This window comes from Solanum verrucosum, unplaced genomic scaffold (assembly GCF_900185275.1).
Source record: "Solanum verrucosum unplaced genomic scaffold, falcon-dt-bn FXZP01000230.1, whole genome shotgun sequence".
NCBI classification, from domain to species: Eukaryota; Viridiplantae; Streptophyta; class Magnoliopsida; order Solanales; family Solanaceae; genus Solanum; species Solanum verrucosum.
This window is the reverse complement of record NW_026019954.1, coordinates 937,066-951,168: the sequence shown is the minus strand read 5'-3', so window position 1 is coordinate 951,168 and position 14,103 is coordinate 937,066. Positions and strand designations below refer to the sequence as shown.

General features: G+C 34.6%; 2 protein-coding genes across 2 annotated transcripts in view; one reads left to right on the top strand and one right to left on the bottom strand.

Moving 5' to 3' along the window:
* LOC125814277 (cyclin-D2-1-like) overlaps positions 1 to 14,103 on the bottom strand; it is a 211,034-nt gene that overhangs the window by 33,406 nt on the left and 163,525 nt on the right. The gene's annotated exons all lie outside the window — the stretch shown is intronic.
* Positions 3,077 to 4,890, top strand: LOC125814287 (uncharacterized). Its single transcript, XM_049493757.1, has 6 exons — positions 3,077 to 3,421; positions 3,519 to 3,617; positions 3,858 to 3,899; positions 4,021 to 4,150; positions 4,324 to 4,425; positions 4,560 to 4,890. Exons 1-6 carry the CDS (start codon positions 3,077 to 3,079, stop codon positions 4,619 to 4,621), a joined length of 780 nt encoding a protein of 259 aa, XP_049349714.1. The 3' UTR covers positions 4,622 to 4,890.

The following is a 14,103-nucleotide window of genomic DNA, read 5'->3' as shown; positions in this document are numbered from 1 at the left end:
CTGCTTATTTGCAAGAACATGACATTTTACATCAACAAAGTTGTGTAGCCACCCCACAACAAAATGGGGTAGTAGAAAGGAAACATATACATCTTTTGGAGGTTGCTAGAGGTCTGTTTTTTCAATCCCATGTTCCCATTTCTTATTGGGGTGAGTGTGTTCTAACAACTACACATTTAATCAACCTTTTTTCCTTCAAAGGTTTTACATGGCAAGACACCTTATGAAATCCTCTTTCACCAGTCACCTTCATACTCGTCTTTAAGAACTTTTGGTTGTCTTTGTTATTGTTTCACCTTATCTCAAGGAAGGAGTAAATTTGATCCCCGAGCTACGAAATATGTTTTCTTAGGTTATCCTCATTCCCAAAAGGGGTACACAGTCATGGACCTCACCACTAAGAAAATAATTGTATCCAGGGATGTCGTTTTTTATAAAGGTCATTTCCCTTTTGCTACATCTTCTACCTCATCCTTTCAACTCTTTACTCATTTTCCCTCTTATTTTGATGTTCCAGATCAACCATTTTCTCCTCAGTTTCAATAATCACATTTTTTCTTCTGTTCCTCCACCACATTTTTCTCCTAACATTGTTCATCCTCCTTCACCAGACCCTGTCATTCCTCATGTCCCTTCTCCTAAAAGATCAGAAAGGCTTTCTCACAAACCAGGTTATCTAAAGGATTTCATATGCAGTAGTGTTTATCTCACTAATCTTACAGACTTGTGCTTTGCTTTTCTTCCTCCTACTCAAGTTTTTTCTTTTAATACCATGTCTGTTCCTAATCAACAAATTTTCAGATCCCTCACCAATTTTACTGAACCCACTAGTTACTCTCAAGCTGCTGCACACCATGAATGGGTATCTGCTATGGCTGTCGAAATTGCAGCTCTAGAACTCAACGACACTTGGAAAGTTGTTTCACTACCTCTAGGAAAGAAGGTTTTACCTTGAAAATGGATATACAAGATCAAATTTCTTTCCGATGGTTCAATTGAAAGATTTAAAGCTCGATTGGTGGTGATGGGGGATATTCAAAGAAAAGGAATTGACTACAATGATACTTTTTCTCCTGTTGTCAAAATGATAACCATCAGGTGTCTCTTAGCAGTGGCAGTAAAGAAATATTGGAAAGTTTCACAATTGGACATCAACAATGCCTTCTTACATGGTTCATTAGAGGAAGAAGTTTTCATGAAATTCCCACCTGGGATTATTCCTCTATCACCTACCCATGTTTGTCTTCTTAAAAAGTCTCTGTATGGTTTGAAACAAGCTTCTCGACAGTGGTATTCTCGACTTGCTGGTGCTCTAAGATACAAGGGGTACACTTCGTCTTTGAATGACTACTCTCTATTTTTTTTAAAATTTGCAAGCCTTATCTCTATTGTTGTAGTTTACGGGAATGTTATTCTTTTAACTGGTGATGATCTTCATGAAATTGCTGAAATCAAGTCTTTTCTCAATGCTGAATTCAGGGTAAAGGATTTAGGGGACATCAATTATTTTCTTAGTCTGGAAATTATTAGAGAGAAATAAGATTTTATCATCAGTCAACGCAAGTTTGCTCTTGACCTTCTCAGAGAATTTGATACTTCCCATGTTTCCTCTGTTACTTCTTCTTTGGATCCCTCTATCAAACTACATGCAGATGCTGACTTACTTCTTTCTGATCCTACCACTTGCATGCATTTAGTAAGGAAATTGAATTATCTGACGCATACTCGTCCATATCTTGCCTTCCCAGTGTTGAAACTTAGTCAATTTATGTAGCGGCCATGCCACTCTCATTACTCTGCTACTATTCGTGTATTGAAATATCTAGCTTTGGATCCAGGGCAAGGGATTTTCTTATCGTCTACTCCTTCCCTATCTCTAAATGTTTTTTGCATGCCAACTGGGCATCTTGTAAGAATTCTCGCCGGTCGATAAGTGGATTCTTCATTACCCTTGGTGGATCCTTTATTTCATGGAAATCAAAGAAGCAAACTTCCATTTCCCTTTCTTCAGCAGAGGCCGAAAACAAGTCCATGAGAAAAGTCACTGCCGAGATAACTTGGCTCATCCATTTACTGGAGGATCTTTCAGTTCCACTATCATTACCTGTTCCTATTAACTCCGATAGTCAAGTTGTGATTCATATCGCCCATAACCCTGTTTTTTCATGAGAGGACAAAACGTGTGGAACTTGATTGTCACTTTGTTCGACAACAATATGCATTTGGGTTGATCTCTCTTCAGTTTGCTCCTTCAAAGCTCCAGCTCGCGGATATTTTCACAAAGCCTCTTTCTGGCGCTTCCCATCATGGCATTTTATCCAAGTTGGGGGTTTCTTCTCTCCCCTCCAACTTGAGGGGGGATGTTGGCAAACATAATTCCTACTCATCTATTAGCTGCAGAAAGAAAGAAATGAAGAAGAGCACGTGAGCAACATATTATATCAACACATGAGGGAATAAAATTAGTTAGGTTGTTAGAATATTTCTACAAGATTTAGACAAGTGTACAACTGGAATTTTCTCTATATTTTTCTTTTTCTTATTTTCCTGCACAAAATACTTGTATATAAAGATACAAGATGATGATCAATAAAGCATCAGAAAATTTCCACAAACGTTTCCTACATTTCTTACATTTTACAAACATGATCATAGTTTTCACTTTTTATATAAAATATAAATATGAAACATGACTTATACTCATAAGGTCTAAAAACTAAAAAAAAAATACTCATAAATTTGATACAAAATATAATGAACTAAATAATACATCATCATAATTTCATGACATGATATTTTAATAATTTTTTTTTTATTAATAACATAATTACTAGCTACTCTAATTCGTCAAATTACAATTAGTTACGAATATCCATCCGTGTTAAAAGACAAATATAACTACTATTTTCACATTTTAGAAGCAATCTCTTAGGATCATAAATAAATTGATTTATTAAAAAATAAAATAGAAAAATTTGGAATAGATTTTGAACTTTAAAAAGAAATTAATATTATATTTCCCCCACTTTTCTTTTTACAAGTTTTGAAATCTATTTTCAAAAATTAGATAAATTCTATGAGTAAGCAGATACTGTACTATTTACCCAAAATTTTCTCAAAAAGTAGCTCCAAAATGTATGGCCAAACAATGAATATCCATCAGCAGACAAATTCAGTCGCCACCATGGCAGGTGAAGGATCTGCCAACGCCAATCAGAGGAAATTGCCCAGATTTCTTTGTCTTCATGGGTTTCGAACGAGTGGAGCAATTCTGAAGAAGCAAATTTTTGATAAATGGCCAATTCAAGTTGTGAATAAATTGGATCTAGTTTTTGTTGATGCGCCATTTCCATCTCAAGGCAAATCTGAAGTTGAAGGCATCTTTGACCCTCCTTATTATGAATGGTACCAGTTCAATAAGGTTGCGTTGCGTTGCACGCCTAATTAATTCTTACTAATTTTCAAATAAAAGAAAAAAAAATATTTTATTTTATAACTGTTGTTGTTTTGAAATACAGGAATTGAAAGAGTATGAGAATTTTGATAAGTGTCTTGAATATATACAAGAGTGTATGATTAAGCATGGACCTTTCGATGGTCTTCTTGGTTTCTCCCAGGTATGATTTAATTTTTTTTTTAAAATTATCTTAGTTGGGTGTTTGGATATAAATTTGAAAAAAATTTGATATTGATGTAATTTTTTATTTTCTCTTACTTTTCTTCTTGATTCTGAATAACTTTGAGTTGACTCTTTTAAGTACTTTTATTTTTCTTTGTTCACATTTCAAATTTGTAATCTTTATAGGAAAATTGCACAATCTGATACTGAGTATTCTCTGTTTTTTTATACAATTCAGGGGGCAATTCTTTCTGGAGCATTGTCTGGATTGCAGGATAAGGTAAACACTAGCTCCTAGCTATTTTACTTGTTTGAAGACTCGAACCCACAATCTCATTGAAAGCAGAGGATATTTATCCTCTTTTCACTTATCCATGGTTATTTTGGCGTGATAATGGCAGGGAGTGGGACTTACAAAGGTTCCCAAAATAAAATATCTGATAATAATTGGAGGTGCGAAAATGCAGATTAAATCACTGGCCAAAAAAGCTTATTCACCAGCAATTACATGCCCTTCTGTTCACTTCTTAGGTACTTTCTATCCCTACAAATTATCAAAGACTTTGTATATATGTTTAAGGGTTAACTACACTAAACACCGTGTACTATTAACTTCGTTATGAACAAATACTATATTTTAAAACTAAACACTTACAACCTTTGTATTATGAAAATTCTACACTTATATTCACTGGATATTATAGGTGAGAAAGACTTCCTAAAGCCGTCTGGGATGAAACTTTTGGAATCATATGTTGATCCAGTGGTCATTCATCATCCTAAGGGCCACACTATACCAAGATTTGGTAAGCCTCTTAACATTTTTATTAATTCAACTATTTTCTGTTGTGTTTTTCGGACTCTTCAAAATTGTCGAATCCTTCAAAAGTAGCCCTTGTTGTTTAACAACAATGGCAAATACCATCTTTTTTTTTTTCAGATGAGAAAGGATTAGAGAGCATGCTAAGTTTCATTGAGAAGGTGCAAGCAGAGATTAGCTAGTACAAGTGAACAAGTTTGATGAAATTATGTGGTAGCTCCTCGTTTGGGAAGTATGTCTATCTTTAATTTGTTAAAAATAATATGGCTTTGAATAATTAATTTTTTTTGCTCTCTAGGAAAGAAAAATTCTAGACCTTATTAGAAAAGTTACAGAACTATGGCCTTGCTATTGTATTTACGGCAGTATGCCATTCGATTTGTTTCTCTTGGCTTTAAATTCAATGTGCAAATATTGGCAATACATCAAATTGACCAATTGGTACCTTCTTTACATGTAACATATTCATAATTGGATCCATATTTTTTGTCTTTTAAAAAAGTTTATAACTCTTCCTACCTAGTTGTGTTTTAATAGGAAAAGAGAAGGTCATATTTTAAAGAAGTCTCACCTCAGAAAAGGCAAGGGCAATTGTTCTTCTTATATGAATTTGGTTAATCTTTTCTTTCATAAGTTAGTTTTTGGATTTAGTTAAGTTCAAAATCCATTTTTATATAGCATCAGAGTCGAGATTCAGCCTTCATATTATATCGTCCATGCATCAAATATTTTGTTTGAGTACTTGATAATTTTTAATTTTTTTTTTTTATATTATGACTATATATATAACATACAAAATAAAAAAGTATTAAGACAGTTTATTATGAATCAATTTTGAACCGCACATAAATTTTGTTTTAAAACCGTCTGAATTAAGATATCAAAGTAGCCTGAGTTAATAAAATTAGCATGTCATTAGCTCATCTAAATATTAGTACTATAAATTGGACGAGGACTCAATTGCCACTTCTAGTGTTGTACAAGCACTCTATTGCAATTAACACAAAATTATATTTATATATAAAATAAGAGACGTAAGAACTAAGAAGAGAAAGCAGCAGAATAGCCACTTTCGGCCACCGCAAACCCGTTTACAGTGTGAGGTGCAAATGCAATGGGCTCCGATGCCGCTGACTCAAGGTACTTCCTAATTTCCTTTGTTTTAATGGCATTCCTATTTTACACTTTCACTAATGTAAATGTATAATAGCAATGCCCAAAATGTTAGCAACTTATGTGAATTGAACAAATAGGGAGTTGTGCTGGTCCTGTGTATATCTATGTGTTTATTTTTGCAGTGGTAGGGAATGGGAGGAATAACTTTGTTTGTTAAGAGGACTTAAGAGTGAGTAGAGTTTCTGGTATTTGTTGTTGGTGGTGGAAGGTGACATGCATCCCGGGAATTATTCGAGCATAGTCTGACATCATGGTTGTAAAAAGAAAGGCATGAGGTAGACTTAAAATCACAGGGAAGCAAGTTGTCTCAATGAACCTCCAATTTCTTGAAATCCATATAATATTTGTGATGAACAGAACACCATAGAAGAAAATAATCCAAATAGGCAATATGCACCGGTTAGATTAAAATAGTCGCTAATTACATATTTATGTTAGATCCCGTATTTGATAAGAGTCTTTTAAGTTTGTTCAGAGATTGTATACCAGTGTAGGGATAGGTTCAGATATACAGAATCTCTAATTTGCCTTATAAGACAAACAATTGAGTGGTAGAATGGAACAGCCGAAATCCAATGGAATGGATATAGATAATTCATATAGCCGACCTTAACTAGTTTGGGATCAAGGTGTAATTGTTGTTGTTACCTTTCCTTGCCATCAATTGTGGTCCAAAAGGAAGGATCTTCTAATTCCTCCTTATTTATTAGAATTATTTGCATTGCTGAAGTCTTGCAAGATATCACTTGCTGTCCATATTTTCATGAATGTACTAGTTTTAAGCTACGAATATTTACATAATTCCTACCCTTCCCAGGGTACATTACTCGATATTTGCAAGCCTATGTCCATCGGCTTCTCCAACACATATTAAATACTTGAGATAGAGGTGAGGATGAGGAATATTATGATATCATGCATTTATATGAGTAGAGCGAGCTATTTCCGTATGCAACTTGTCTCCTTAGTCCTCCATTCATGCATGCTCTAATTCCTCCTCTCGTAGTCTCTGACATCTTGCTTGGTCAAGTATTGATGCAGATATTAAACATCTGAGACCTTGGTGGCTCAATTCTATTTGTTCCTCAAGTAGTCTGCCAACTATCTTTGGTCTGATTAAGCACATCAACCTTTTACAGCAGATATAGCTTCAAAAATGCCATTCAGGAGTCTCAGCATAAACAAAAATTCATAATTTTAAAAGATACAAATCGAACACATAACAAGTATGTATGGTTATTTATCTTCTAAATGATTACTCCTTATTAAATGAATCCAGTTAGAAAGGGAGCTAGAAATATTTTGAACGACTAGATCATTTACATTGGGTATGTTGTTGTTGTAGATCAAGTTGATAAAAAAATATTCAGAAAGACAACTTGCACTTTTGCTCCTCAAGTTATTTCTTAATTTCAAACCCTGGATTATTGCACTTGGCTGATCTTTAATTTGTTTAAAAGGAAACAATCTGGACCTTTCAGTAATGTAATCAACTAATCTTTTAAGAATCTCATATATTGCAGAGTCTTCCACCCCTTTCATCTTTCGCCTATTCCTCATATCCTTCATCAGCACTTACAGCCCCTTATGTACTCCTAAACTCTGCTCCCTACTTCTAGTGACCTTGCCGTTTGCCTTGCAAACTACATTTTTTTTCCAGCCTCCCCCCTGGTTCAGAAACGAGACTGCATCATGTGCAATAAGATTGGGGAGGAATTGCATGCATAGCTTCAGGGTAATTAAAGATGGGGTTCCAAGGTGGCGGAGAAGGTCTTAAATCCACTCAGTGGTCATTTCGATGCCACGTACACAATGGTGATTACTCTTTTTCTATTCAGTTGTCACCTCCGGTTTTTCAGTGTGGTGCATCAACAGTACACCACACTCTGATAATTTACCACACCTGCTACAATGTTGTTAAAAATATTTTCCTCACAGAGATTAATTTGAGTGAGTTTGTTTTTTTCAATTTAATCTTAGCTAATTGCCGAAGAGGGGTTCATATATATATATATATATATATATATATATATATATTTCGTGTTTTCTTAAACAAAATCAAATGATTAATTTTAGAAATATTTATAATGCATATCCATAATCATGTACATTTCTCGTGCTTATCAGTTTTCTAAATATTTGTGAAAAGTTCAGCTTTTGGGGCATATAGAATAAAATTTTAATTTTTTTGTTAAATTATCGGCTCTTTTTTTATCAAATGAAAAATTTAGAGAATCAAAGGTGAAGTAGGGTATCAACCTAAATTCACTAAGCAGAAGTAAACACTACCAGCTTTTAAAAAAAAAAAAAAAAAATCACTAAGCAGAAGGTAGAAAAAACTCTAAGAAGTCCTTCATATCTAGAATTCTTGTCTTTTGCATGAGTTGGACCCTAAAAGACACCGCGATATGGTGGGAAATACTTAATCAGTTGGCTTGTCATGGGTGATGCCAAGCACCGGAAAGGAATTGATGCTCAGTTGAAGTTGGGGTAGAAGGAGGAAAAGGCATAGGGCTTGGACAATTGTTCCATTAGCACTTCTCTGAGTTATTTGTAGTGAACGTAATAGGAGAATTTTTGAAGGGATAGAGATGAATTTTGTTAATTTGAGTAGTAGCCTCTTATCCTTGCTTATATTTGGTGAACCCATGATATTCCCTGTTGTATAGAAGATTGGGTGTCTTTCGTAGGCTTACTATTTTTTTGGCATACCACTTGTATAAAGGCGAGTTTCACCCAAGTATAGTGAAATTAGCTTGCCTTATATAAAATGTAAAAAAAAAAAAGGACACCGGGATATCATCAAAGAATCCAAATTAAGTTAGTTGTGGATCTCGTTAGTCCTTTGTTGAGCAATATCTTCATTGAATTCGTTTGTGTTAAACCTATTCAAGGAGGATCCATTAACTGCTGAAATGTTCAATTGTAGAGTTGGTGACCTCCCTAGCTACCACCTAAGTAGGTTTTTCATTGGGAGGTTTGTACAAAGACGCACTATGGAGGAACATAATAATTGATAGAGTTAAGACTTGCAAAGATACTAACTAGATTACAAGGGAGATACTTGTCAAAGAGAGGAAGGGAATTCCCATTTATCAAATGTTATTTTTCTGGACACCGACTAATGTGACAAGAAGCTGGAGAGGTTAGAGGAATTTTGTATGGAGCTTAATATCAGAAAGTTAGGATTCATAATTTGGTTAGTTGGAAATCGTCACTTCCCTAAGAAAATGGAGAGAAACAAAGTATGCATCGAAGGGAGTAGGATTCCCATTTCTAGAGTCAAAAATCAATGTTTGCATAATCTGTCTTTCTGGTGTAAAAGCAATCTGTTAGTTAGTATAGACCAATACATGGATTTTCTCAATTGTTAGGAAGGAAAGAGTAATAGCTTGTCTGTTTGGTCTATGCATGAGTCCTGTTTCCTTTTGTACCACCTTGATACCTCTTATTTAAAATCTTACCTTATAAAAAAATGGGACTTGAGTTGAGGTGAAGAGTCTCGGACTGTTCAAGAAGGCATTGTGGGAAAATGGATGTGGAGTTTCGAGACTCAGTAGTGGGCTATGTGAAGGGATGATAGCAAAAAATTGTGGACGAGGTAGGGAGAACGAGGAACATTACATTAGCGCTCCTTCGTGACTTATTGAGAAATATCATGAAGGGAAGAAGAGACTTCAGAAGTAGTAGCATTTTTGAAGGTGGGATGGAAGCAAAATTAGCCTGTTAGATGATACGTGGAGTGGAGAGGTGTGCTCGGGATTTTTTCCGAATATAGGCAGGATCTCGAGTCTATGAGAGATGAAAACATAACATATCAGGAGGGCTTCCAGTATGGGAGATATGTGAGACTTGAGGTTTGGGAGAAATTTGCAGGATTGGGAGGTAACTGAATTCTAGAGATTGCTTGAGGTGCTTTGAAACATCATCCTTCACACACTAGCCAGGACTCGTGTAAGATGAGAGATGAGAAAGGATGGATTGTTTTCAATTAAGTCATTCTATCATAGAATTTAAGACTGGTAGATTATTCGCATCAGCTGGTGCTTCATATGCATGTGGGGTGGGGGCGCAAAAGTTTGGACCATCTCATTTTACATTGTAATATGGCAACACAATTGTATATAGCATATAATCATGAAGGGTGCTGAAATGAAAAACAAATATAAAGAAAGAGCAAACAGGATACATTTTTATTTTGATAAAGTTCATAATAGAAGCTCAAGAGTCCTACATGTTATGAATTCACTATACAGTATCTCAGTAATATTTTACAAAAGCTACCGATCCTTTGTTTCTCTCTTTAAATTCCTTTGTAGTAAAAGTCATACAAGGTGTCATCAGTATTTTATTGCAGCTAATCAGATGCATCATCTGTATTTGTAGGTTGAGAGAGTTCAGTGGGGACAAGGATCAAATATGAAGTGAAAAAATAATAATAGGGCACGCGTAAAGCATTTAGAAAGATGAGGATGGCAATTGCTCCCAACAAAACAATGTAAATCCACCACTTGAGAAAAAAGCACAGAATAGATATCTTGGATTCACTGAGGTAACTCTTTCACTTCCAAGTTATTTAGATCCACACAAGGAAAATATGTTTTAGCCTTAGAGACTAGTTTTATTTATTTATGAACATCTACTGCTGGTTTTATACAGTTCTCTCTTTCTTTATGAACATCTACTGCTGGTTTTATACAGTTCTCTCTTTCTTTATGAACATCTACTGCTGGTTTTATACAGTTCTCTCTTTCTTTAAAGCCTTATGAAATGTTGGATTAATTGCAATAGTTGAGAATCTCCACAAAGTGGAACTATCAGCCTTGATAAGGATTTGGTTTTTATGTGTGCTTACTGATTGGATGGCCGTCCTATTTAATTTTTCACATTTCACATATTATGTCATTTTTAGGAGACCGCCAAATTGCAAGCGGGAGAATGAATCAATTAACTTCCTGACTAGTATTTTTGGCGTATGGTAATGAATATGTAGTGTCAACTATCCTTTTCCTTTATGACTTGACTTCTACTATTTGTAAAGAAAAATGTATGTTATGGTGATTGATAAAGTTGTGTTGTTTCTCAAATCTCATTTGTGCATACTATGCATGCAAAGGTATATTTACATATTTACATGGGGTATGTACTTCATGAACAAAAATTCATCAATACTAACATAGCCAGATCCAAAATTTAAAGTTTATGGGTTCTTACCATTTTCAAAATAAATCGAAAGAGAGAGAGAGAAAATAAAGGTCGGCATTGTTTTTGTTGAAAATAGAAGGCACTTATAGTGCTCCAGGGGAATTGAACCCTCGTCAAAGAGGGCAGTTAAGCTTCTGCTTCTTCGAGCTTTGCTGATGTATCAACTGCTCCTTTTAGTAATGGGTTCCCAACTAACAGTTTCTTATATATTTAACGGATTCTCAATAAAATACTGGGTTTGGACAAAAGTTATTGGGTTTCTGGCAACCCACATAGTATACACTGCATCCGCCCCTGAATACTGATTGTAGTGGAGCCCCTTCCTTGAATAAGAAATGACTGCTACAACCCTTGTGAATATGTGTTAACTGCTAACTAAAATCAATGTTCATCAATGAGTGCATGCTCAAAGAATACAATGTAAGATGGATGTGCAGTTATACAAGACTAGACAAGATTAGAAGCGATCACGTTGGCAAGAAGGTTCAAGTTAGACACGTCAATGATAAATTAGAGAAGGTCGCTTGAATTGGTTTGGTCATGACCCACGTCAACCACAAAATGCATAAGTCCATAAATGTGAAACCATGGTGAATAAAGGTGTTAAAAGAGGATGAGTTGTCTCAAAGTATATACAATCTCTTGGGATCCATGCAGATTTAGTGAAACATAAGGTGCAATGGAAGAAAAAGATCTGTATAGGTGATACCTTAGTTGAAAGTATGTTTTAATCATGTTGGCAATTTTACTTTACGTCATATGCTTTTCTAAGTATTTAGCCTCAGAAATTTATACGCCAGTAGAAAATACAATGAACTTCTGATAGTTAGTATTATTATTACTTTGAATAATATTGGTTTGTGATGAGTTTATATACCAACCCAACTTGTTTGAGACTAAGGCACAATTGTTATTGTATTTATTTGTCTATTTGTTAATTTGAGAATGGTGATTGAAACAACATAATCATCCTAAAGTTTATCAGCATCGCCATGTTATGTGTGAAATCTCTTGAACAACAAAACAACCAAGAATATATATGATGTTAATTTCAACAGAGTGCCATCAAGGTCTATGTTATCTGGTGCATTTGAGAGGAGAGGAGATGTTACAGACAGCCTTTCCTTGGGTTACATTGTATCGTATCATCTCATATGTGGGAAACACTACTTGTCTCAGTGGAGAGGAGATGACCTGGAATTCCTAGGGTAAATATTTTGTTCGATGCACTTCCATAATCGAATTAAATAACTCATTTTTTTTTCTTTTCAACTTGAAGGAATTATGCAAGTCTATGAATATGCTGAATTGTTGAGAAAATAGTCAATACTACATGACAATTGCTCCTTGTAAATAACTTGATTATGTAGGGACAATTTGGAGTCTCCTGTATCAGCCTATCGTCATTACGGGACCGTTTGGATTGACTTAAAAAAAAGTAGTTTTTAAGACAAAAATAAAAAGTCAAACTGAAATGACTTTTAAGTCAAAAAATAAAAAGTAGGGGAGACTTACTTTTGGTTTCTGACTTATTTTAAGTTATTTTTTATATTTGTCAATCACTTCCAGAAGTAAAAAACTGATTTAAAAGTAGGTTTGACCAACTTTTAAGTCAATCCAAACGGGCTCGTACATATGATGCTTAGTTCAAAGTTCAAACTTCCCTATAGATAGTTATCAGGCAATTATGTTTTTATCGACTAAATCGAAAAACAAATTATTGATTTGCATAATGTTGCTTGGTCATGGTTAACTGATCAAAACATGATATTTTTTTTAGCTTTCTTTCTTGTTTTAATTCTTTTACCCCATGTGGATGATGTAGACTTGCTATTATGTTTGCTTGTGTAGTACTTGAATCATTTTTTCTCCTTTGGTTGGTTTGAGTGGGATGGATGGCTTAGTAGGAAGGATATGACATATTTGTTCCTCTTCTATGTAACGACTCTATACTCTAGTTTCTAGTGATATGCACTAATTAAAGTTTGACTTGATGATTAGACATTTTTTTGTTAAGAATATGGTACATATAAAAAAGCTTGAAAGCAAAGCCTTACATGTATTTGATCAAGATTCTGGCTATGCTTAACATCATTTCAACTAGGTAGAACCTAGCCTAAATATTTTAGAGTGTTTCTTTTATGGATTCTTTTGTTGATTAGTATTGTATCTTACATTTACTTTGAAACTTAAAACAGTTCAAGGCTGATTTGGGACCACCATGAAAATACTTTAAAGAACATCTTTTCAAAGCTTTTTTGACCACTTGAACCTCAAAACTCTGATTCTTTTTTCCTTTCACTGAAAGGCCATCCTGATGGAGAGTGACCAGACCACTTTTTCTCCAGAGGATAGGTTTCCCACCCCAAGCCTGCATTGGAGCTCCGACTAAATCCGGATCACGCACTGCTTGTCCCATTTGGGGGTGATTTTCTCCATACCCAGGGATCGAACCCGAGATCTCTAGTTAATGGTGGAGCAGTCCCACCATTGCACCACAATCCATGTTGGTCTGAGGATAGATTTTTCATTGAAAATAATAATTTGAAGATCTTTCAAGAGTATTTTTGTGGATTAGAATTTGAATTGAAAGGCACTACATTTATCCATCAGAAAATGACAAGTACTAAAGGGGAAGATTGAGGAGGGAGGGATGAGTTTTCTTTTTCTTTCTTTTTGAGTTCTAAAGTTGAAATGATTAGAAGATTCCTTCCTTTTTCTCAGTCCAAATCAATGCATCATTTTTGCTCAAAGCTTTATATCATCAATGAGTTTTTAGAGGCTGTGTTTTGTGTTTATCATTTCAGTAGTGGGTGAAGCTGTTGGATTAAACTTTTTCTTTATAGAAAAGAGAATTGGAGTGATTTTCTAAGAATTGACCAAGGTTATCTCAACATCACTGAATCTTGAACCATTCATAGAGTAGTTAACAAATTGAATGATAGATATTGTCAACCTCGAAACAGATTGAAAAACAAGCATTAAAAGTATCAACTTTTATTTACACTTGTCGAAAATTAAGAGTCTCGCATATGAGGAAATCCAAAGGTGAATTCAGAATCTAGACTCTGTGAACGCAAACATGGTGTAAACTTATTCTATGTATATATTTTATGTATATAGATATTGGTCGAGTTGACGTTAAACTACCAGTGTAATTTCATTTGATTGAGATTAAATATATACTAAAAACTACTAAAGCATAAGTAAATGGCTGAATAAGTGATAAAATCAGAACTTTATCACCTTGTCCCACCCAAAAAAATAATCAAATTTCAACCCA

Coding starts and splice junctions, on each gene's coding strand:
- LOC125814287 (XM_049493757.1), top strand. CDS start 3,077: ATGAGTAAGCAGATACTGTACTATTTACCCAAAATTTTCTCAAAAAGT. Junction 3,900..4,020: donor TGTCTGGATTGCAGGATAAG/GTAAACACTAGC, acceptor TGATAATGGCAG/GGAGTGGGACTTACAAAGGT. Junction 4,151..4,323: donor CCCTTCTGTTCACTTCTTAG/GTACTTTCTATC, acceptor TGGATATTATAG/GTGAGAAAGACTTCCTAAAG.